The sequence below is a fragment of the Natator depressus genome, chromosome 3, assembly GCF_965152275.1.
Source record: "Natator depressus isolate rNatDep1 chromosome 3, rNatDep2.hap1, whole genome shotgun sequence".
NCBI lineage: Eukaryota > Metazoa > Chordata > Testudines > Cheloniidae > Natator > Natator depressus.
The window spans coordinates 164503361-164527472 of NC_134236.1; the positions used below are offsets into that span (position 1 = coordinate 164503361).

At 43.5% G+C, this 24112-nt stretch overlaps 1 protein-coding gene and 1 long non-coding RNA gene across 5 annotated transcripts in view; one reads left to right on the forward strand and one right to left on the reverse strand.

Annotated features, from left to right (window-relative positions):
- Window positions 1-22902, reverse strand: part of LOC141985284 (uncharacterized) — a 43464-nt gene extending 20562 nt beyond the window's left edge. The window contains exons 1-2 of the long non-coding RNA XR_012638898.1: window positions 22725-22902; window positions 10511-10681 (exon numbers count right to left, since the gene is read on the reverse strand). This is a non-coding gene — a long non-coding RNA (uncharacterized LOC141985284). The remainder of the gene's footprint in view (window positions 1-10510; window positions 10682-22724) is intronic.
- The window catches only part of ESRRG (estrogen related receptor gamma), a 476445-nt gene that overhangs the window by 5373 nt on the left and 446960 nt on the right, over window positions 1-24112 (forward strand). For 3 of the 4 annotated variants that reach the window (XM_074949251.1, XM_074949253.1, XM_074949252.1), the window contains exon 2: window positions 94-254. Coding sequence is in view for 1 of the 4 variants with exons in the window: in XM_074949252.1 (XP_074805353.1) it covers window positions 253-254 (2 nt within the window). In the remaining 3 variants the exon portion in view is untranslated. Of the gene's footprint in view, window positions 1-93; window positions 255-22965; window positions 23191-24112 lie in introns of those variants that run through there. The other variant, XM_074949255.1, reaches the window with a different exon arrangement.

Consider the following 24112-nt stretch of genomic DNA (forward strand, 5'->3'; position numbering starts at 1 on the left):
GTTAGCTGATTCCATCAAAAAGTTCGGTATTTATAGGCTACACACACGAACCTGGAGTAATACAAACCCTCCCGTGTTGTTCCCCTTGCAAAGTGACCGGTCCTGAAGCATCTGACCGGTTTTGTGTGTGGAAGAGAGCGCGAGAGCGAGAGAGAGAGAGAGACACACACAGAGAGCTACAAGCAAAACCGGGGAAGAAGATCTCAAGCTGAGAGATTTATTAATTGCTAAGAGCAGCTCTGCCATCCAGCCATGTGAGTACCTAACAATGATCACCTTTTGCACAGATGGTCAGTGATCAGACGCAGGCACTGTCTTCCCCTCCTCCCCTCCCTTTCTATATTTTATTATTATTGTTATTATTATTATTTATTATTATTATTATTATTATTTATTATTTTCGTCTGTCCTTTCCCTTTCTGCCTATTTTTGATAAAGTTTTAGTTTGCCTGGTTTATGCCTCACGAAGAGGAAGAAGTAAACGTGGGAGGTGGGGGGCGAAATGTGCTGGAGAAAAGGAAGGAAGGAAGGAAGCAGTGGTGGAGAGAGAAGGAGGGTTTATTAAGCGATCGCCTTGTCCCTTGAGTCCGATCCGACTGGGAATTAGTAACAGAAAAATAACATGGGTTAGCGGGCCCCCCCTCCCGCGCCCCCCGCTTTCTTTTCCTGTCTAGTTTAGACCCCGAGACAATCACCCGGGTAGCGATACGGGGTATCCATCTGTATTCATCCAAACCCGGGGATCGGTGGGTGGAAGGAATATAAAGAAGAAAGAGAAGGGGGCTTGGAGATTCCACATATAGAAGCGACTAGCGGCCAGCTCCAAACGTGATGCCCAGACAGGTAGGAAATGCTGCAAACAGCAGTCAATGCTCTCTCTGGCTGGCTGTGAATACAGTTTGAAGGGGAGAAGGCGGACACAGATCACACAGTGTGCTCTGCTATCCTGGTCTCCATTATTCTCCCGCAGAAGGTGCCCGCCTTAGAAATCAAATTTCACGTGGAGGGAATCGGGATTTTAGTGGGGTGGCCATAGGGTGGTTTAGAGTTTGTTCCCCGATCTATCCGGTGTCTTGCCTCCCCTCTTCCGATAGGTGAGGCTTTTCAGGCAGTCACAAAGCTCAGGGTGACACAATATGTCAAGTGAAACCAAGCCACACACCGCATGCAGGGCACGCCACGTGCGTTTCAGATAGCGCACGGATGACTCTTTGGAGCAAAATGTAACCTGTAATAGGAATGTGACTCTTGGAAAGGTTGGTATGTTGCTTTATGCAATGCTGGGAGACCCTAAGGCTGGGAGACCCTCAGCTGGGGAATGCGGAGCGTGGGAGAGTGAATTCGCTTCCAGCTTTTCTAAACCAATACTTGAGCTCCAATCATACACTCCCGGCTTAGTGTAGCATTAAATTAACAGTCAGGGTGATCCAGGGTGTTAGACTGTGTGCCCGGGCTGGAACCTCTCTTCGTTTAGCCACAAAGAAGAGAGCGAGAAGGAGTTACCCTGGAAAGCCAAAGAGCACGGTGAGTGTCTGTATTTGTTCCCCCGCCCCATGATCCAAGTTCAGTGAAAGCCAGCGTGTGTTTGTGTTGGCGCCCTTCGGAATCCCCCGATCCCTTGCGGGTTCCAGCGCACTAGTGGCCATGCCTGGCCTTTAAACGCAGCTGCTTCAGACTCGAGCGCGCGCACAATAGCGGGGAGAACGTGCAGTGCCTCGGCTATAACTTTGCTGCATCATGTGGAAAAAGTGACTTGGATCCAATGCCATTTATAGGTGGCCGTGAAGTCTCCTTTTGCATACGCCGCCGTGGAGAAGCGGCATCGGCAAGCCGGCTGCCGTATTGCTTCAAGGTGTTGGACCGTCAGATCCCCACTCCCCACACTGCACCTACAAAGCCATAGCTCTTCTTGGCTGGGGCAGGTGTCAACAGCGGGAGGGGATCGTGGTTTGCTGACCCCTCGTTCGGACACGTTGAATTGACAATCACAGGCATAGGGGCACAAGAGTGCTAGATGCAAGGCTTTTCCCTTGCCTTTCAGGAATACACACAATACAGGGCACCTGCAGGGCTGAAAGTGGGCCAGGGCCACACGGTAGGTATCAGATCACACACAGCAGAAGAAAGAAATTCAGCTAAAAATACATTAGTTCATATCAAAGGGCGAGCGTGATTTTTTTTTTTTTAAACAAAGGTGCACATTAGAACAAGCTCGAAGCGTTTTGTGTCTGGTACTGTCTCCCACGCCCACTGGAAATACAGCACAGCCTGCTCTTTCTTTGCGTCTTTTAAACTCCCTTTTAATTAGAATTGCTAAAGTAGGACACCCCGGTGGAAGATGTTTTCAGTATCCACCTACATCTCTGCTACAAGCAGAATTAGTGCCTGTTAAACAAACTGTTTGAAACGCAGCCCTCCTGCAAAACTTTTCCCCGCCCCACGTCCTATTGTGCCCCCTTCTCATCCGCACAAATTGCAGGGTATTTAGGGAAAGGTTACTGTCTTTAAAACAACCCCCAAGCAACAGTGAGGAGGCTGGATTCAAAAAGCCGGGGCTTGTTGCACATACATGAGAGAGGCTGAGGTTGGGAGTATCCCTTAGAACTCATTTAATTTTTTTTTTAAGAAATCCAAACGTAGGTGTGCCCCTCCCCATGTCTACTTTAATTTATTTGATTAGATCATACCAATCATACCGTCTGCTTCTGTTTCTGTGCCTACACAGAACTAACACCTGGAGCTGTGCTGAGCTGTGGAGTCGGCACTAGTTAACTAAGGGCAATGACTGAAGCGAAGTTTTAGCCCTTGCTTTCCAAAGGAGCAGTACACTCCCAAAGCGGGTTTACAACGGAACCTCATACCCTTCTCCTAGTTCGCGCAGCTTAGTTTCTCTCTACTCCCCCCCCGCTCAGATGTTTCTGATGATGGCGAAGGCTGATCACATTTCTGCTGATGAAAGTGTCTGGCGAAACAATTCTTTTTGCTTCAATGTTATAAATGGCTTCAGAGAAAAATTGAAATTCCTTTTGATAATGAAACACCTTGAACGTGTTAAGCTTAGAACCACGGCTGGCCCATTACAGGCTAACATGCAGTTTACATTTTCTATACCAAGATCACTATTTATTTCCTATGCTAAATAAGTATTAGATTATATTCGCCTTCAAGGAAAGGTGTCCTTCTTAGAGCGCTAAAAGCATTTTTTTTAAACCTGGATCCCCCTTTAATTATTATCGGTGTGCAGATGAGTCTAAATTAACCCTTTCATATGAAAACGCCTGTCCGCAAAGAATTATAATTCCCTTTCCTTCTTCCAAAGATAATTACAGGGAGGCATTTATTTTATACAGTTCATCAGTAATTTAGCTGAACTATTATCGCCCACATTCAGTCTGTTCAAAACGGTTTACTCTTTCCCCTACCTTTTCTTTAAATAAATTAAAACGTGTTTGAAGTTGTGAAATTACTGCGAAAATAGTTTAGAATGTAGCTTTAGAATTAGCGTGTGATCGCAATTACTGTTCTGCCCTAACATGATCCGAATCATCTGGGCATAATTTAAAGTCTAACCTTTGCTGGCACAAATGTGTAGCAAGCAAATAAAACCCACCCCCACAACAAATGCATAACAAACAGGCAGGAAAACCCCAACATCTTCTGCATAGCAACAGGTAGCAAACCTGCAGAATTAAAGGGCTAAATACAGGTCTTTAGCTGGCTAAAAACCGCTGGTATGTTTAAAACAAACAACAAGCGCACGTTCAACCATCGGATAGCAACAGAAAAATATAGCTAATGCCCAACGAAATTCAAGCAGGGTTAAGCTACCAGTGAGATGAATAGGAAATCTGCCAGGAAACCAAAAAGATCAGCGAATAGCTACATAGTCTTGTTTGCAACTCACACCGCACCGCTAGCTTGCCAGTCGGCAGAAAGAAGAGGGGTAGATTTTAAGCCCAGACACGTGTTGATAGCGAGCAGTCAAAGAACAACACCGCCTTCCTGATTCCCCACCAGGCTAAGGACCCGTCAGGACTGAGCCCCGCTGTGTTCATCCTGCCCGCATCTGGTATCTTATTAAAGCGTCTGGAGCGAACCCCTGGCGTGTCCGGTACAATCCCAGCTCCAGAGCCTGGCTCGGCCGTGCTTTCCCCGGGGCAGTCACACGGCAAAGGGGCACTTCAGCGGCAGGGGGTGTCGGCAGCTGGATACTTAAACGCTGGGAAGAGATAGGGGTGGGGCGGGCGCCCAGGGCCCCTGACAAAAGTAACGGGTCTCCATCACTGTGAAAACAGACGCCCCGGCTTTGGGTGTGGGGCGTGCAGAGGTGAGAAAGATCGGCCACGCTCCCGGCTCAGCCGCGAGAACTTCCCGAAAGCCGCCCGCTGTAGGGACAGCTCCTTGCTACCAAGTCCAAGCACAGCCGCGCCGGGGCATAACGACCCAGGGGGAGGGTTGGGTCACTGCACCTGCACAGTGGGGCTGCGTCTCCAGTCCTTACCCAGGCAAGACCCTCGCTGAAGGCAAGGGGAGGTTTGCCGGAGTAAAGCCTGTGTGAGCTTTGGCTGCTAGGAAAAGGGCCGCCGATGTTCCCACAGGTCCTCCCTCGCCACCCCGGGCTGGGTTTACGGGTTCACACACTTTTGGGGGGCGCTGGGGAATGCAGCTAAGCGAGCAGGGTCCCCTTGCCTGACTCGCTGAAACTTCTTCCAAAAGTCTGTCCCGGCTATTAAAAGCTGTGTCACTCTCGCCAAGGAACCGGTGCGCCGCACTGGGAACGGGGCTACAACTGCGGTGAATACTAATCCAGAAAGGGAAACTGAGGTTCAGTTTGAGAGAGACCTTAGAGATCCTCTTGGCCCCAGGAGCCCCCATGATATATTTTATGCATTTTTCTCTCTCATTGAAATCAGCTATTATTGCTGCTACAGAGAGAGAGAGAGAGAGAGCGCGCAACCCACAACACTATCTGCAACAGAGTGTGTATTTCAATAATGGGCAGGGAAGGCAAGTTACACAGTTGCAGAACTTTTTGAACAGCATTTGCGTTTTCAGACTTCGGCTGTTTGCGCTGCTCAGAGTCAGAATCTGTTTGGCCTAATCCCTTTCTTCTGGGCGTCCTCTTGGTTGTGACGCACAGCCCTATATTAAATGGCCCTGTGGTTTAAACACTTTTAGGAGATACTGAAAATTCTCCTTGAGAAACAGAGCAGCTACAAACGAAGCCATGGCATTGTTAATGAGGGATGATGTAGTCCTAAATAACACTGACAATATTAATGTGACTTCTTTGGCATATGGAAACCTTTTCAAACAGCAATACTATAGCCATACTTTATCTTAAAAAAGCCTAACTCATTGTAACGATACTTTGCAACTGTATCCATGGCTCTCAAAGCACTTTGCAAGCATTAATTAATCAGCCATCACAATACCTATGTGAAATAGGTAAGTACTACTACATTTATTTGAATGTTGTGAAAACTGAGGCACAGAATGGTTATGTGGGACATTGGGCAGGGCACAATGAGTCATTGGCAGATGAGAGCACGAAACTTCTGAGTCCTGAACACCAGTTCGGTGCTCTAATAGATTATCCTTCCTTCCTTGTAACCAATAATAAAAGACAGGGACATTGTATTTTGAGATTCTGTTGAAACACTAGTTTAATTCTCATTTTTTATATCACCAGAACCCCTAAATGGATTTATATAAATGTATTACAGTTACTTATTTTGTGTGTGCATCTCTAAGACATGCACAAACATAAATATTGCAATATAGTATTTTCACAATATTGACATATTATACAAATAATGCAAAAGTAACTTTATCACAGTGAGCCAAATTCCATAAAGCCTGCATGGAATTTAATTGCACTAATCTTCCCAAGATGAGGAAAGATTGAAATACACAGTATGTGACATTCACCTGTTTTACAGTAGGCTCTCCTTTTTTTATATACATGTGTTAATACAAGTTACACTAATGTCTACTGCATATGATAAACTTTGCGGCCAACATTTTCACAGTGGCCTTTAGTTATGGGTGCCCAATTTAAAATCTCTTGGGCTTTTTTTTCAATGTTGAGCACTCAACTCCAAATGTAGTCAATGGAAGCAGTAATGCTCAGCACCTCTGAAAATCAGCCTCAGAATGTCTCAGATTGGAAACTCAAAATCTGACATTGTACTTGAAAATGTTGGCCTGTGTTATTTAGGAGCCTTGACTCTGAATTTACTCTGAAGTTACAAGATCAGGTCCTAGAAGAGGCGCAGAAAAAGATGCAGGTATCCGATTAGGTAACTTGATTATGCTTCACTGCTTCTAGCTCCGTATCTCTCTGCATTTGTCATTTTTATTAGCTTCTTGTTTAAATCCAACCAAGGATCAAATAATCAGTATGATATTAGTATTAGTATTTCAAAGATATTAATGTGCCATGATATCTGGGTAAAATACATTCAATACAATTTATAATGGGAAGTCTCCCTTATACAAATACAGTAATCAATAATGGCTAACACAACTGAAAAGCTGAAAATATAAGTTTTGAAAGATGAAATACCATCACAGAAGTTACTGAAGGTACCTCTCTCATTCTGCTGAAAACTGTCTGAAATAGAACCAGACTTCCAAGGAAAACAGTATACAGCTAGTTGAAACAAAGGGATTAATCAAAACAAACCAGTACCTTGCTGATCTCACAAGATGCTGTATTTAATTAATGAAAGCTGCTTCTGTATTTCAGAAGTGAAGATGGTTGGGCGACCAGTACTATTGTGATGTTGGCCCAACAGAGTGTTTCCACAGCTTGGGACAAATTTCTGATGCAAATAGATTCAACTCCACTGAAGACAATGGAGTTGCACCTATTTACACGTTGGTTAATTTGGCTCTTTTTGTCTAATACCTTTTCATGAATCATACATATTACTTCCCGATGGCTGAGAAAGTCATAAAAACTCTGCTCTGCCTCTTGGAACCTTTGACATTATCAAATACAGACAAAACAATGGATTGCATCAGGCAATGCCTAAATCTTCCATTGATTTTTCTCTTTTTTTTTTTTTTAAAGAAAGTCAGATGTTCATGGCCAATTGATCCCTTGAGTGAAACCTTTTATCTCCACAGTTATTACTTTCATCTACCAATAGATACTCAAAACAAAACCAAGAACCTCCCCACACCTGGGATTAAGTCTGATTTCATTTGCATCTTATCTGTGTAACACCACTGAGTTCAACTGATTTACTCCTGATTTACATATGTGCAACTGAAAGTAATATTAGGCCATAAGAAGACCACATAAACCAGTAACAATGAGGAAATTTAAAAACTGAGACTGACACTGTAACTTTGTTTTGTAATGTGCCAACAGAAACACAGACACAAATAAGCACGCTGATCCAAACATTTATACAATTCCTAATTGGGGGAACACAAAGTTAATTATAAAGGTAAACTGTGAGTCATAATATAATTAGCAAATGATGATGTGCTAACTTCAGAAAAGTGTATATGGGAAGGTAAAGGGCCTTTCCCCACCTTCCTTATAGAGAAATCAGATCTTAGCCACAGAAGGAAAATAGAACATATAACAATGTGAGCTATTTTGAGGATGTAGGGTTAACAGCTTTCATATGGTATTTCTTTTCTTTCATCACTTTATTTTGGATTCTTAACATTATTAAAACATTTTTTCTATTGAATTTCCTTGTTTTATTGTATTGGAATTTACTCAAAAAAAACAACAAAGAGGGCTTCTTCAAAATAATATAAATCTCTCTCAGACATACAAGCATTACAAGGGCCATATCATGTCATCACCACATGTGTAGATTTCCCACTAATGTCAATAGCTAGTGGTGTATGTTGGCCATGACTCAAGAGCATGATAGTCCCTAGATTATTTCTGAAAATACATACAGTCTGTTATATAATTTATCGGCTCTCCTATGTACACTTTTACCTGAGGGATTATACACACTTTTCTTCAAAACTGTTCTGTGTCTACTCATTTAGGCAATTTTTAAAAAAATGATGCTATATTCAATAAACAGCAACAGCTAAACTGATCTCCTGAATAAATACAGAGCTAGATAATTTTTAAAAAATGATATGTCATGTACCAGGTGGTCTGGGACAGGTTTCACGGTGTACTGTTTTAAAATGTACTTCGGATGTAGCTTGTGCATAGTAACCACATTCAGAAAAATGATTTTCAATAATGGCAAATATCTAATCTGTTTTGAAATTTGTTGTCCTCTTTTGTTCAAAATGGACAGAGCAGTGAAATCAGACTAAGAATTGACGTTACATTTTGAAATAAAATATATTTTGGGCCACATTATTATTATAATTTATTTGTATTTTGTTTGTGCCTCGAGGCCCTAATTCACATGCAAAAGAAAAGGATAGTTCCTCCCCTAAAGAGCTTACAATAGCAGTAAACTGTAGTCTAGGTGACCTTTTGCATATTTAAACCAGTAATGTAAAAGTGGCTGCTACAGTCATGCAGTTAATGAAAGCTGAGTAACACAAGATGACAAATTAGTATAAGCACCCTAAATAACTTCACTAATTGAGCTAAGGGCTCAGTCCTGCTTCCAATGCCAGAACTCCCGTGGACTTTAAAAGAGCCTGCTCTTGTTGTTGGTTGTATTGTGGTATCAGAGCATTGTGGCTCCATTGTGTGAAAATTCATACAAACACATAAATAAGACTTTCTTTGCCTGGAAGAGCTTATGGATTCAGGTCTCGATTTCTCATACACTTGTACTTAGTATTGTGGTGCTCTCGTCAGGTTATCTAACGCTCGTTTTTAAATATCTTAATTTTCTTGCCAGGAAATTGTTAACATGCCCAAGAGCTGGAGTAGTATAGCTGGCATTAGTGTTTGGATATGTCATGACTTCACACAAATGCTGGATAATGATTATATTTCTTCCATTGAATACAAATTGTTAGATTGGTACCATATCTGAGAAGCTGCCAATGACATGTCACTAAGCTTAACATCTGTCAGCAACGACTTTTACATAGCATGGTGTCTTTATATATTGTTCTCAGTGTAAGTAAAAGTTATGTATATTGTTAAACCTATGAAAAAACCCAAGCCCATAAACAAGAAAAACTCTCACTAACATGGAAACTGATGCCTAAATGAAGTCAGTCTGTGTACATGTATATACCTATGAGTCAAAACATTTTCAGTCGATTCAATCATACTCCTTTTTATTTTATATCCCCTCATTATAAATATTTTAATATTCATGAGAAAAGAACAAGACTTTTAAAAAGTGGTTACAATATAAAAGAAAAAATGTACATTCTAAAATTTAGATGAGGAATGATAGTAGTATTCTGAAAGCACAGGCTGGGATGACATATTTTCTGTTTTTACGAGGATCAGTCAGTTCCTAAGTCACCATGTGTACTTTCCCTTATCTTTCTCTATGCCTCATTTTCTCCATCTGTAAAATGGGTAGAATAATAGTTTCTTTCTTTAGGTTATGTCTATACAGCAGCTGGGAAAGTGCTTGCGGTGTGGGTACACAGACATGTGCTAGCTCTGCTTGAGCTAGCATGCTAAAAATAGACATGTGGCCACAGCAACATGCAGGGCAGTTCAGGTTAGCCACTCTAGTACAAACTCCATGGGAATGTACTGCAGTGTAACCCCATAACAGCTTACATTGATATAAAGGAGCCAAAGCAATTTACAGTTCTATACATACAGTACTATTGAAATGCAGCCACCTCTGGGGTGGATGACAACCAACTGGCATACAGTAGTGTAGAGAGGGAAAATTTTAGCCAAGGATAACAGGAAAAACTCTTTTTAAGGGAAGTGTCATGGAAAAAGACTCATGCATAGTAAACTGCATGGACCTCAATTTGTCTATGTTGGTAGAATGAAGAAATGTATAAACCTGCAGGATCCTTCCCTCCTCGTGTGTTCATAACTAACACTGATGTCAGTGAGGATGACAGGCAGTATGCCTATGTAGATGAAAGAGATTGTAGTATGCAGCTGATCACTGAGGTCATACCCCTATTATCCAGCAAAGAGATCTTCATAAGTGTTGAAATCAAACTCTAGTTTTTTAAACACTTAAATGAAATCTTCTGTTTTCTCTAACAAACAAAACACATAAATATGCCGGATGGAAGAGGGGACTCATTTATATACGTTGGGGATTATGATTGGACCAACACAGATCTTTCCTAGATTAATTGCAGATGAAAGAAAGACACACCAATTGCCATTAGAAAGGTGAAGGAAAGTCCTTAGCTTTGCAGTGAGATGTCATTTGACCTATAACCCTGATGTCATGATAATGTGGATTTTTAACATACATGTTCTTCAAACAGGAACATCCTCTAGAGTGTACGACTTTAAGTCAAACTTGTTTTTTTATTACAGTATCTATTAAGCTAGCCTCAGATGCTTTATAGAAAACAGACACAGCAAACTTGAGGCTGGTAATAATACTAAAACACTTACACAGGGGACTTCATTTGTTGATCTCAAAGGGCTTGACGGAGGACGGTAAGTATCACTATCACCCTGTCCATACAAAGATACTGAGTCACAGAGTGGTGAAGTGATTTGTCCAGGGTCATGTGGTAAGTCAGTGACAGAGCTGGCAGCAGAACCCCAGGTCGCTTGGCTCCCCTACAAACACATTATCTGTTAGAATTCGGATTGCATCACAAAGCACAAGAATTTTCTGGTGACATCATAAACTATTCACACATTGCTCCAGTTTTCTTCAATGGGAGCTTTGCACTTACATCCAATGACAGCATTTCATTCAGTATCATAGAATCATAGAAATGAGGTCATCAAGTCCAGCCCCCAATGCTGTGGCAGGACCAAGTAAACCTAGACCATCCCTGACAGTAGTTTGTCCAACCTGTGCTTAAAGATCCTCCAATGATGGGGACTCTACAATCTCCCTTGGAAGCATATTCCAGAACTTAACTACCCTTACAGGTAGAAAGCTTTTCCGAATATTTAACCTAAATCTCCCTTCCTGCAGATCAAACCCATTACTTCTTGTCCGACATTCAGTGCCCCTGGAGAACAATTGATCACCATTCTCTTTATAACAGCCCTTAACATATTTGAAGTATATATCTGTACAGTATAGGTATGTGCCTGTACAGCTTATAGCTCACAGTCACCTGCGTGTTAACTAGAGATGGTTGATAAACTCCGCCAAATATTTTTGACTGAAATTAAAATTTAGAAAATTTCAACCATCTCTAATGTTAAACTCTATAGTTCCATGTTTTTGATTCTGCAAGCCCTTCATGGGTGGAAGTACCTTTTGAAGTCAATGGGAGTTGCTCACATGGATGGCTTGTTGGACTGAGGTGTAGAGAGGATACCTAGCATCTGATTATATGTTGCACCTCCAGGGCAGCCCAGGAGGAAGGGGCAAAGGTATGGCTCTGGGGAAATAGCAAACAGACACGTATGCTGTGCCAGCACTAGGAGAATTCTCCATGGAAGCAACGTATAGGGCTGGAGAACAGGACAGAATCTGTCCTATAATATTTCAGCTTTCAATAGTGCACTCAATTAGAGAATGATATAATATCCCATCAGTACAGGCATTAATATATGGGGACAATTTTCTAGCAACTAGATATTACTGCTCCGTAAAATATTAAACTCTTAAATGTGGTATGATTCCTACAGGAAAGATGTAAAAACTAAAAAGCGTCAGTCAAAATGGTGGCCTATGTACATATGGTTGGTGATTAGGGATGTGGTTTTAAAATGGCAATTTTTGTGAAAAAAATCATTGGATATTCGTTGTGTAAAAGATAAAGGTTATGGAAATACAGAGGCACCCAGCTAAATCTCACTTAACTGATGTGCAAACCTGATGTTTCCCAACATGCCTGGTATGACTCTTGCTGAAGCCAATAGAAAGGCTCTGACTGACTTCATCTGGGAGCTTGAAGCAGGCTCCAATAACCCAGTGATCCCACTTCTTGGCAATGATTTAGCGGCAAAATGCCCATTGAAATCTCCTACTAGGTAGATTGCTTTGATTTTACACAATATACAGTAGTGATGCTACAGAGTATTACCTTAAGTAATTAAAGTTAAACATGTCAAAATAAATGAACATTGCAGATTGGGCATGATTGTGATCTGACTGGCTCATAAAAAGTGTAACTCCAATGAAGTCAGTGGAATTAGCTAAGTGTGAAAATTGGGGTGAGATCAGAATCAGGCTTACTAAGCTCACTTCTGCATTCCTCTCACATCCCAAACAGTAATTGACTTCAGTAAGAGTTTCGGGTGTGAGGGAATGCAGGACTGGTCCCTTTTGTGATGAATTATCCCTTGATTCCTTTTACTTTGCTTGTGAACATAGCCACTAATTCATTAAAGGCTAGATTGTAACTTTACACCCTGAGTAAGAGGCAGCAAGTAGCTGCACTTGCCACCAGGGCAGACCAGAGAAGGAATAACAGGGTTGCAATTCCACTCCAGCTTCGCTCTGGGGGGTCGGGGAAAGTAAGTTACTTCATCCCTTTCTTTGGAACAGCTTACTCCTCTAGGTGTGTCCGGCCACTCTGGAGCTCCTTCCACTTCCCATACTTTCCCAACTCCTCCCTGCCCACTTGGTTGCAGCAGGGGAATACTGGGTGACTAGCCCCCATTCTTCCTCCTTGCCCCCTGTGGCTGGAGTTGAGCTGAGTTGAGTGAGGAGAGCTGAACTGAGGGGTAGAGGGAGTGGGGGGCTCTATTCCCCTTTGTGGTCAACAAGGGCTGTGCCAATCTAGCCCCAAATTCACAATGGGTCTCCCTGGTATTAAAGTGGATTAGTGAGTTTCTACCATATAATTACAAAAAGGGTAAAAAGTCGTGGGCATTGTGTTGAACACCAAACAACCTTTATTTTTCCAGTGTTAGTGAAATTAATCAGAACTATACTTGTGTGGTTTTGGGGGTGGTTTTTTCCTAATCTTGTACGAAGGAGAAACTCCCAGATCTGACCTGTACTAGAGAAGTTGCATCTGTTTAATTAAACTGATTCCTGATCAATCTAATGAAATGGGTGCAAATCCCTAATCTAGATAAATTTTAAATCAATGTAATTAAACCAGCACAAACATTCTAATATAAACAAGGCCTTGGATACTATGATGACGGATGCAGTGGATACAGCTTGACAGGATAAACAATTTGTCACCCCAAGAATTAACATCAAGTAGTATGCATAGGTAGCCTATGTAACCAAGCATTTCTATTGCAGTTATTTCCCCTGCCCCCTTACTTCCTGTTGTTTGTTACACTCAGTTGTGGCGTCTTTTTTTAGCTTGTAGGTTGGTGCAGAGACCTTGCCTTATCATATGTTTATACAGTGCCTAGCTAAGTGAGGCTCTGATCCTGAATGAGGCCACAAGGTGCTACCCTAATACAAATCAATAATAATCTTGCAAAGAGGGCAAAAGTCTGTTCTCAGCTATGTCACTGTAAATCTGAAGCAGTTGCACTCATTTCAGTGGAGTGGCTTTGGATTGACACTGGTACACCTGAGATCAGAATCTGGCCTGGAAAGTTCACTTGTCCGGTCCTGCTGTCTTCACCTGCCCATTTCTGCGAGATACTGAGCACCATCTGTTTCCACGTAAGTGTTGAAATTGAGGGCACTCAGCACCTCAGAGCACTGAGCCCCGCAAGTCTTTTGCACCACCCAGAAATTACCTTGGAAGCTCTCAAAATTCTCATTAAAATCCCATTGTTTACTTTCACATCCATACACTCACATGGAACCCCCCCCCCACCCCCTGCAAAACCCCCTCAAAATGTTAAAAATCAGGATTATTGGTTTCTTAAAACCTGAAAATCAAGGAATCCGTATCACTCATGATGGGGATGACACAGCTGCAGCCCTAATGATGATGTATCAACTACTGAAACAGTAGGGACAGCTAAAATGAGCACGCTTTTCTCTCTGCAAGTTGAACGGTATTCCACATGGGTGCAGTGCTGAAATATGTGACTGTAGAATCTGCCAAAGATTCTGCATTGGTGCTCACTTCTTCCTTCGCTGCTGCAGAAGTGTTTATTACCAATCATTTTATAGCACTGCTAGTGCTCTATGATTGTCACTGCCCTGGTTCCATGACAGAAACAGCAACTTCTCAATTCTCAACCCATGCACAGTCAGACGGCCAGATCCTCAGCTGATATAAATTGGCACGGCTCCAATGACTTCACTAGAGCTACGCCAACTTTCACCAGCTGCAGATCTGGTTCCCAGGCTCTCACCCTGACCAGCCAGCCACTGAACAAGCCTCCTCCATGAATGCATGCAGCCTTGCAACTTTGTCTGTTTGTGGCTAGTATAACAGAATATGGGATTTTGAATGGGTTTAATTAGTTAAATATAATTAAATATATTTAACATCTATTTTATAATAAGGCATTTTTTACTTTTCTCACAATTTCCCAAGATAAACAACTTAATTAAAATATTTTGCTATTTTCCTTTTTTCTTTAAACTACTAGGATTAATTCCCTTAGAGTCCTAGTGATGTAAAAATCTGGCCCATTTTTTTAACACCCTGAGATGGGCCATTTCACATCGGCACCAAAGGCAAATTTATAATGGGAAGTTTCTTGCCAACATTCCAAACTGATGAATACAGCTATGGTTTGTTGGCAGTGCTGTTGTAGCCATGTTGGTCCCCAAATATGAGAGACAAGGTGGGTGAGATAACATCTTTTACTGGACCAACTACTGTTGGTGAAAGAGATGGGTCTGACCTGAAGAAGAGTTCTGTGGAGCTCAAAAGCTTGTCTCTTTCACCAACAGAAGTTGGTCCAGTAAAAGATATTACCTCACCCATTTTGTCACGCAGCTATGGATTCTCAGTCAAACATCTCTTGTAACACTCACTATTGTTAGGAAGCCTGAAACGTAGAGTCAAATTTTCAGTAATGTACATACAGCATTTGCCATCCATATCTAGGCTCATCCTTGAAAACACAGGTTTTTGGGCATGTCAGTAGACGAGCTTGCAAATTTTGTGGATTAGGAAGACTGGATGAAAATTATCTCTTTACAATGGAATTTTACAATTGCTGAAGATAGAAAATATTGTACAGCCTTGCGAACAGCATGCCTGAGCAGGATATGCCTTTTGTTCTACTTGTTAGGTCAGCTTGCCACTTCTGACTTTGACACAGAATCTCTTTATTATCTGCACATTAACCTTTTGTGGGATAGGAGGACATCTTATTTTGCATCATGGGCATCCACAGAAGTCCCACCAGTGGATGCCCTGGCCACACGACCTCTCTAAGTGGTCATACCCATTTGCTGTACCAGCTGGGTCTGATACTCCCTGGTGGAGTGGCAGTTTTGGGAAGCTTGCAGGGGCCTGTGCTTTAAACTGGGAATGAGTCATGCTCATGGAGTGCTATATCTGTACATGCAAGAACAATATACCTTTGCACATACAACACTAACTACAAATCAGTGTCTATTCTGATGTATATATCCTTCACAGTATGATAGATATCAGGTCCTATTCTGTATTTGTGTTTTAGAGGCTATGTGCTAGTAGTTTCATAATTCAGAACAGCTGGGGCCAGATTGTGACAGAGCCATAGGCTGCTATCAAGCCTATCTGACAGACGCTTACGCCGACCCTATGTGCAAAGTCCCTCTTGGTAACCCCCACAAGGCCCCGTCACAATTGCAATCCCTCCTGCGCCAAGGGAAGTGCAAAGACGACTCCATCAGTGTGTCCCAAAGAGAGCAAGAGGAGGTGGGGAGATGGTCTCTACACTTGCATGTGGAATGAGCTGGCCATATTAGGGGGTATACCCTGAGCAGTCCTGCTGCACACCAAGCAATTCAGGGAGGGAATCACTCACTGAGCTCCCAATGAGGTGGCATAACATTGCATTTTTGGGCCAATGGCTAGATGCCACAATCTGGCCCTCTGTAACCAACATCCAGCTTAACAGCTTGTTTTTCTATTTAAGTGAATTTTAGTGTTCAGGAATGATGCCAGATTGACTATTAGAAACTGGAATTAGAGGAACCATCTCTAGAAGTGGAAACGGATCAGTCTCAGTACCAGTTTGGTCCTCAGCCTACCTGCCAAGAATATCAGAAAGAGTGCCAGTTAGTGCCAACCGGGATAGTAGACTTTGTCTACTATGAATGAGGCCACTACCATTACATTTATGTTGTATTCCTACTTCCTGATGGCAGCTTGGCAACTTGCATCATTATCAAACTGAGCAGCTTCTAATCTCCTTACAAATTCACTGAGCTACCCAGTTCTCCTAACAACAGACTCTGTTCTTACCAGAGATGGGCCCAAACTGTGAAGTTTAGATCTGATTCGGAACTTTTTCAGTCTGAGGAGGCTTGGATCCAGTATTTTGGTGAGGGCCCCAACTCTGATTTTGTACTATGACAAATAGTGGCTACAGCATCTGTACCATATTTTTTCACATAGTCTTACAGCAAGTGTAGAAGTCGAACAGCTAAGAAACATGCTTATGTAGGTAAGATCAAATGCGATCCCACTGTCTCTGATTTACAGGTATGCTTATTCTGCATATGCATTAAAAATACATGCATCTCATCCCCTACAGCTATAAACCAAAGTGAATTTGCATGACTCAGGGATTTCTTCAATGCCCATGTGTAAACTCCGGTTAGAGATGGTTATGGCCAAAGAGTAAAATAAGACTATACTCTTTAATATTAATACTATTGTTCTCATTTAATGGGTAATTCACACTACCGGTACAAAAAGAAAAGCAGTCAGTGGTTTGTTATGACAAGTGTTAGGCATTGGCATTACCAGCATACTCCTCCAAAAAATCCTTCACGCACTTTATTGCATTGACTGGGTGCTGTGGTCGGTTAGGTTTGTTTGTTTGTATATGTTGTGCCATCATTTCATTGTCTTCAGTGGTCTCCTGGTGTTATTGACGTCCATTCCAGCCATGTTTTCCCAATTTGTTCTTCTATCCTTTCCCTCTCACATACAGGACTGGCCCTAAGCACATGGATACCCTGCAACTGCAGGTGGCTCCACTTCTTGGGGGTTCCTCATTGGGAACACAGCTTAACATAAATCTAGTTTTCGTGACCTCATGAAGCATTAAAGGATCTATTCAGCTGTTTGCAGGAAAGCTCATGTGGTCTCAGACCAGGCCCACTCATGTAGGCCCCAAACTCCCATTGTCTTCAATGTTACTCTTGCTTGAGTCAGGCCAGAGAGCATAGCTGATACCTAAACTGCCCAACAGCAATATTTTGATTCTTTTTCAGATCCCTCTGTTTTACCGCTCCTTCATTACTCAGTGTGGAGGAAAGCTCATTTTCTTCCAGAAAGTAAGGCTGTATGTGGGAAACGTATAGATAGGTGAAAATCCCTTCCCCGCACCTGTCTAGGTCTAGGGCTGCAATGCAGAGCCCTGCCATGACCATCAGTCAAGCTTGTGGTTTAGGGTACTATCTGAAGACCCTCATTGCCTTTTGCATGGGACGTGGGGCCATTCAATCTGCTTAAATGTGGATCTCTGCCTACGCTCCAGTCTGCTCCCACTGTAGCATCAAAGCAGAGCAGAGACCCTTTTCACAGCATACAGTAGGGGCTCAGCTCCTCCATGCAGGCTGTGTCTTCATTAGGAAAAAACATGCTTTTGTAACTCAAGTTAGCTAATCATCCCAGAATGATTAGTCCAGTTCAGGTCCCTGCTCTGCCTGATTTGGAATTGGGACTTGAACCTGCATCTCCCAGATTAATGCCTTAACCACTGGGCTAGAGACTGTTCTGGGGTGGGTTTTTCTCCTCCCCTCTCCCGCATGAAAAAATGTTTTGTCAAAAAGAGTCCCTACCAGCTCTAGTCAGAATGACTTTTGAACAGTTTTCTGCTTAGCATTAAACTATAGGATATTTTGATTAGACTCTCATTTTCATAATGTTCCTATAAACCAGTTATGCTACAGGTGCCTGATTCTGATCTCACTCCCGCTGATTTTATACTGGCATTACTGTACTGACTTCAGTGGAGTTCCTCCTGACTTAAACTGTATGAGTTCCAAATCAGAACCTTATTCTTAAAGTGTCTTCTAAATGCCATATTAATTCTGCAACCCATTCTGTGGAAGTTTATTAGAAATTCCTCTTTAAGGTAATATGATTCACTTTTAATGGTGCTTCAGTTAGACCTACTGCTTTAAATGGAGCAGTGTATAAAGTAAAAATGGACTGTAAGTATTTAAAAGGATATGGCCAATCTATTTTTCATAGTTTTAAAATGTTTTTTGCTTTTGTTACTCATAACCCATTGGACATTCTTGCAGTTAAGGGCCTAACACTGCCTCCAATGAAACCCAATGGCAAAACTTCTACTGGAATTCAAACAGGAGTAAGGTGGGTTCTATAAAATCTAATTGTTTCCCTTTGTGGAGTATACCCAGAGGTGAAAGTAAGCCAGTACGCCCCAGTACGGCGTACCGGCAAGAGCCGGTGCGCCGTACTGGGACCGGCTTTCCCAGACCTCAATTTAAAGCCCTGGGGTAGCAGCGGCGGGGCTCCAGTGGGGATTTAGAGGGCTCTGGAGCTCCAGCTGCCGCTACAGCCCCAGCTCTTTAAATCCCCGCCAGAGCCCTGCTGCCGGAGCCCTGGGGTAGCGGCGGCGGGGCTCTGGCGGCAATTTAAAGGGCCGGGTGGTAGCAACGGCTGGAGCCCCGGGGCCCTTTAAATGCCCACTGGAGCCCCGCCGCCGCTACCCCAGGGCTCGGGCAGCAGGGCTCAGGCGGGGATTTAAAGGGCTCGGGGCTCCAGCAGCCGCTACCACAATGGAGCCCCAGGCCCTTTAAAGCTCGCCCAGAGCCCCGGGGTAGCGGTGGCAGCCGGGAGCCCCCAGGGCTCCTCAGTGATTTAAAGGGCCCGGTGCTCCGCTGCGGTAGCGGCAGCTGGAGCCCTGGGCCCTTTAAATCGCCCCCGAGTCCCAGGGCTCCCAGCCGCCTCTGCAGCTGGTAGCTCGGGGGTGATTTAAAGGGCCCGGGGCTCCCAGCCGCCACTACCGCCGCTGGAGCCCTGGGCCCTTTAAATCAAGATTTAAAGGGCCTGGGGATTTAAGGCCCTGCCTCTTCCGGTTGAGGCCACGCCCCTGCTCAGGACTCCGGCGTCCCTTGAGACCCAGTCCTGAATTGTTTCCCTGTGCAGGACTGTCTGCCACTGAAGACAGACTAATTTTGACATGTGAACAGTCTGCAAGACTGGGCTAAGTGGAAAAGGGTTGACTGCAACTTCATATTCTAATCACACTGGAGAAGACGTAGTAGGCCTACATTGTGCATACATTTTTAAGCTATGCTCCTTTGACAACTGAATAAACTGTCTGCTGTATGACTCGATAGGCTAAAGTTAACTATGCTGCAAAGGGGCACAACTCAGCTGGTTTCACCAAGGCTGAGTTTGGGCCTACAGCTAAGTTCTTACTTGCAGAGTTAGACTGATTTCTCTGTTGTTGGTTTAGGAAAGGCCTGACACTCATTTATTTTTTGGAAATTTAATATATTTTAAATACATAGACTTCTTTAAAGATACTTACTTTAAAAATTAGTTTGTAAATAATCACTCCCACAATCACAATCTGTCCTTTCATCTCACAGGGCCAGATAGTGAGAAGTGTTGAGCAACTGCAATTTACCTCTCAGGCAGCCATATCATGCCCTTAATTGTTAAGGAGAACTCTCCACTGCAATCAACAGGCAGTCCTGCTTAAAAACTGATGGCACACTATAGCCAAGAAAACAATATATTCAAATCCTTTAAGCAATGCATTCTGTTGCTCCAAGAAATATTACATGCAGGAGAGTGTAGAAGTCTCATTTCAATACAGCAACAAAACGTTTTTAAAAAATAACAAACCACCAAACAAAAAACAACAACAGATCCTGCAATTTTAGAGTCTGGCTGCATCCTACCATATTCTGAAAGTTCTAGGTTTTCATTTAAAAAAACCAGCTCTCTTTCTTTCAAATTGAAAGATACAGACATCACAATGTAAATCAATGTGGTGTTGCCCTATTAACCCAGCCTTGCAGAAAATTGTCCAGTCAAACAACAGCAGCAGGAAAAGTGGGAATTTACCTCTGTTTGACCCCATCTTCTCAATAAAGTGTGAATGCCAACACCTAATTAGGACCATTTACGTGCTAATAACATTAAGCACAGACAATTTTTCCTTTTTTCTTTACATGTAAAAAACCTGGGAAATTAAATGGAAAAAAAAGTTCGTTAATCTAATATTAAGGTTGCATAGCTGAAATCATAGGAATGCAAAGTGTAAAGTTCCAGCAATAACTTTACATCATCCACATTGCACACATGCAGTATTTGCGATTCCTGTTTTTCTTGTTAAATGTGTAGCGTAGCATATTATAATTTGCTATTAAAAATAGGTAATAAAGCACACAAGAAGGTGCAAATGAGCAGAGTTAGCTCTGCCGTAGGATCCTTAATTTTTGCATTCCCTGAATTCTGCGATTTAAGTGTGCAGATTTAATATGCATTAACACAGTTTTGGGTATTTAAGGTGTATGTGTGTGTAAAATAATTAGTCTTTAGTTCTATAGTGCAAAAACCTAAGTTACTGCTGAGGTTGCAAAGTTTGTGCCACTTCTGCAAACACTTAAGCATGTGAGTAACTTCACAGATGTGAGAAGTTGCTTGAGTTCAGTGTAACTACTCATGTGTCAAGTTGGTCTACCCTTAAAAGTTAGGTTGACATAACTAGGGCCTGGTCTGCACTACAGAGTTAGGTCAATGTAAGCTGCCTTGCATCAACCTAGCTGCAGAAGTGTCATCACTAAAATTTGGCTCCAGCTGACATAAGTGCCTCTTTACGTCAATTTAGTAACATAATCTCCCTGATCAGCGCAGAGTCATGGTTGAGGTAATTAGGTCAACTCAGTGTCAATGTAGACACTGCGTTGCTTATGTCAACTACTACTGGCCACCAGAAGCCGTCCCACAATGTCCAACACTAACAATACAATCGGTACAAGCACTCCCGGTGAGGATGCACAGCGCTGACGCAAGGAGCCAAGTGTGCACACACATGACTGATTTAATAACTGCAGTGGCTATATGCCGACATAAGTTAGGTTCACACAATTTTGGCCTTCATTGGTCAAGGGTGTCAAAAACCCTGACATAACTATGCCCACCTAGCCCCAGTGTAGACACAGTTATCTCAACAGAAGAATGCTTCTGTTGACGTAGCTAACTTCATTTGAGGGGTGGTGTTCCTACACCGATGGAAAACCCCCTCCGGCTGCATCTACATTACAGGGTCATGCTGGCATAGCTACGCTGACATAGCTATGCTGATATAATCACTGTAGTGTAGACACAGCCGGATGTGGCCTAAGGCCTGGTCTACACTGGGGGCGGATCAGTCTAAGTTACGCAACTTCAGCTACGTGAATAACGTAGCTGAAGTCAACGTACTTAGATCTCCTTACCGTGGTGTCTCCACTGCAGTAAGTCGACGGCTGACACTCTCCCATCGACTCTGCCTGTGCCTCTCACCCTGGTGAAGTACCGGAGTCGACAGGAGAGCGCTCGGCGGTCGACGTGATAAATCGACCCCTGTTGGATCGCTCGCTGCCCGTCAATCCAGCGGGTAATGTAGACAAGCCCTAAGACTTACAAAAGTCAGAGAATGAAAAGCTAAGCTTCTTGTTGAAACTTTAATCCAGTCAGACTGCACATATTATGTGCATTAAGGCAAACACTAAACTGACTAAGTAGATTTTTTTTTAAAAAGTACATATGTGCAGTGCGAGCAAATTGACTTTAATGGTAGTTGCAGGATTAAGCCTCTCTCTATATATAAAACATTTTATTACATTTTCAGAAATAAATATTTTTAAGCTTTGCAGCTGATGTAGTGAAAGATAATCTTAAATAATAATATTTGAGGAAAATGGTGTTCAAGGCTTTTTTTTTTAAAAAGAGACACCATTATGCTGGTGAATTTTAAAATGTCTTTCTGTCTGCCCTGCTGTGTTCACTAACACTAGGCAATCCCTACATTTAATACTGTACCATATGGATACTCTCAACTGGGGGCTTCTCCCCTCCCCTTCCTCCCAAGGAGCTCTAAAGCAAATTTCTGAGATACAGAAATAACCCTTGTGCAAGGCCTATACACGTGTGCCTGGTAAACGCAATTCTGCCAGTGCAAAGCAAGAACATTATTGGACTCTCTAGATCCATCTAGCATTTCTGTTGCTCTTTCTCTTTGGCCCCCGATGGCTTAGAAAATGGCTTGTTTTCCTATGTGTGAGTGGGAGAAGTGTCCCGTTTGTTGCAGGAGGGATTTACTACCCAGCATCCGGGCTGGCTGAGGGTTGGCACCCCCTTCCCCACCACCCTTTTTTTTTCCCAGGTGGGACTTGGCGATGATCAGAAAAGAGCACTTGGCACTGAATGTCACCCTGAAGGTAAAATGAAAGACAAAAAGACGAACGCATGCTTGATTCCTTCTGCAGCAGCGAAAAACACACACAGCGACTCCATCAATGCAAATACAGCAGAGCCGTCCGCTAACGACACCACCAGATTATGTATTTATTTAGAAAGTGTCAATTCCCCCCCCCCCGCCCCCAAATGCATGCAAAGAAACGTGCACATACCAGGTTATGAGCCCAGGGAAAACCTGGCAGCTTCCCCCTTCTCCTGCCAAGTTATCATTGAGAAAACAGACAGGCAGAGTGACGTCCTGGGTCAGACTGAGTGCGGATCGACTCTACCAAGGAAACAGGGAGGCCTCCGCATCCTCCGAGCACCCGCCGCTCCCTTGATCCCCTTGGAACCCGCCTCGCCCGGCGCAGAGCAGCCGCTTAGGTGGCCCCGGTGCCGCGGGGCAGCCCGCTGATCCCCTGGCCAAGGCATGGGGAGGTGGCCTGGGCCTGCCTCGGCTAAGCCTCCCCCCTTCGCCGGCTGAGGTCGCGGGAGCCCAGTTAAAGGAGGCGTGTGTAAAGATTTTGCAATGTCCCTGCATGGTGTTGTAGACTTTCCTAGCAAAGAAACCGGCTTCGGCTTCTTTAAAATTCCCGACGACTCACCTGATTAACCTGCCTGCGGTTCTGACCTGACCAGGTAAACCGAGTCCCAACCTTACCATCATGCACATCTGCAGACTGACACTGCATCTGGGGCATGTTTTTGATTTGAGACTAGCAGCTGATAGAAGCGCTATTACCCCCCCCCCCTTCAGACCTTGTCAATTTCACTTGCTTAGAGTCAGTCCCTTAAAAAAAATAAAATAAAAACCACACAACAAAGCCCAGGCCCCAGGGATGATCGATTTTCAGCTCTTTGGCGTTTTTTAAAGAATATATTATATAGAGAGATTGGCATTTTTTCTGCTGACAGATCCAAACGCAGCAGGTTTTGTCCTGCTTCCCCCCCCACCCCCTTTCCCCCCTTCTTTCCAAAGGATCAAGAGTGCTGTGAAAGTGACAAGGTTTTACCGAGCCGGAGTTAGGGGACAGGGTCCTTGGGGTGGCTTTTGCTTTTGCAAAAGGGGTAGGGGGACTTGACTTTACAGCGGTTGTCACTGTGCGTGGTGGCCGCTGCTGCTCCTGCTCCGAGTGTGTCTCGCAGCCTCCCTTAGCTCCCCTCGCAGGGAGCTCAGAAGTTCCGCGATCCCCAGCTCGCTGCTGCTACTGCTTTGCTATCTCGGCCCCCGGGTAGCCGAGAGCAGCCCCCATCGGCCAACACGATGCAGTGGTTCCCCCTAGATTAAGCTCCGTTAGGCTCTAAGGAGAAAGCGACGGACCCAGAGACAGAGAGACGCTTCCCTTTCCTCCCCCCTCCCCTTCTTCTTCCTTAAACATTTCCATGAGTGATTCACAAGAGCCAAACAGGCCTGGTGGAAACTCTGTTTGTCACTGTGGTGGAGGGGATTACTGTTGTTTATTATTTATTATGTATTCATTTATTTCTGTCTGTAGCCTGGTTGCTTCAGTGATGTTGTGAATTTGCCCCATGGGGCTGCTTGGCTAGGAAAGCACGTCTG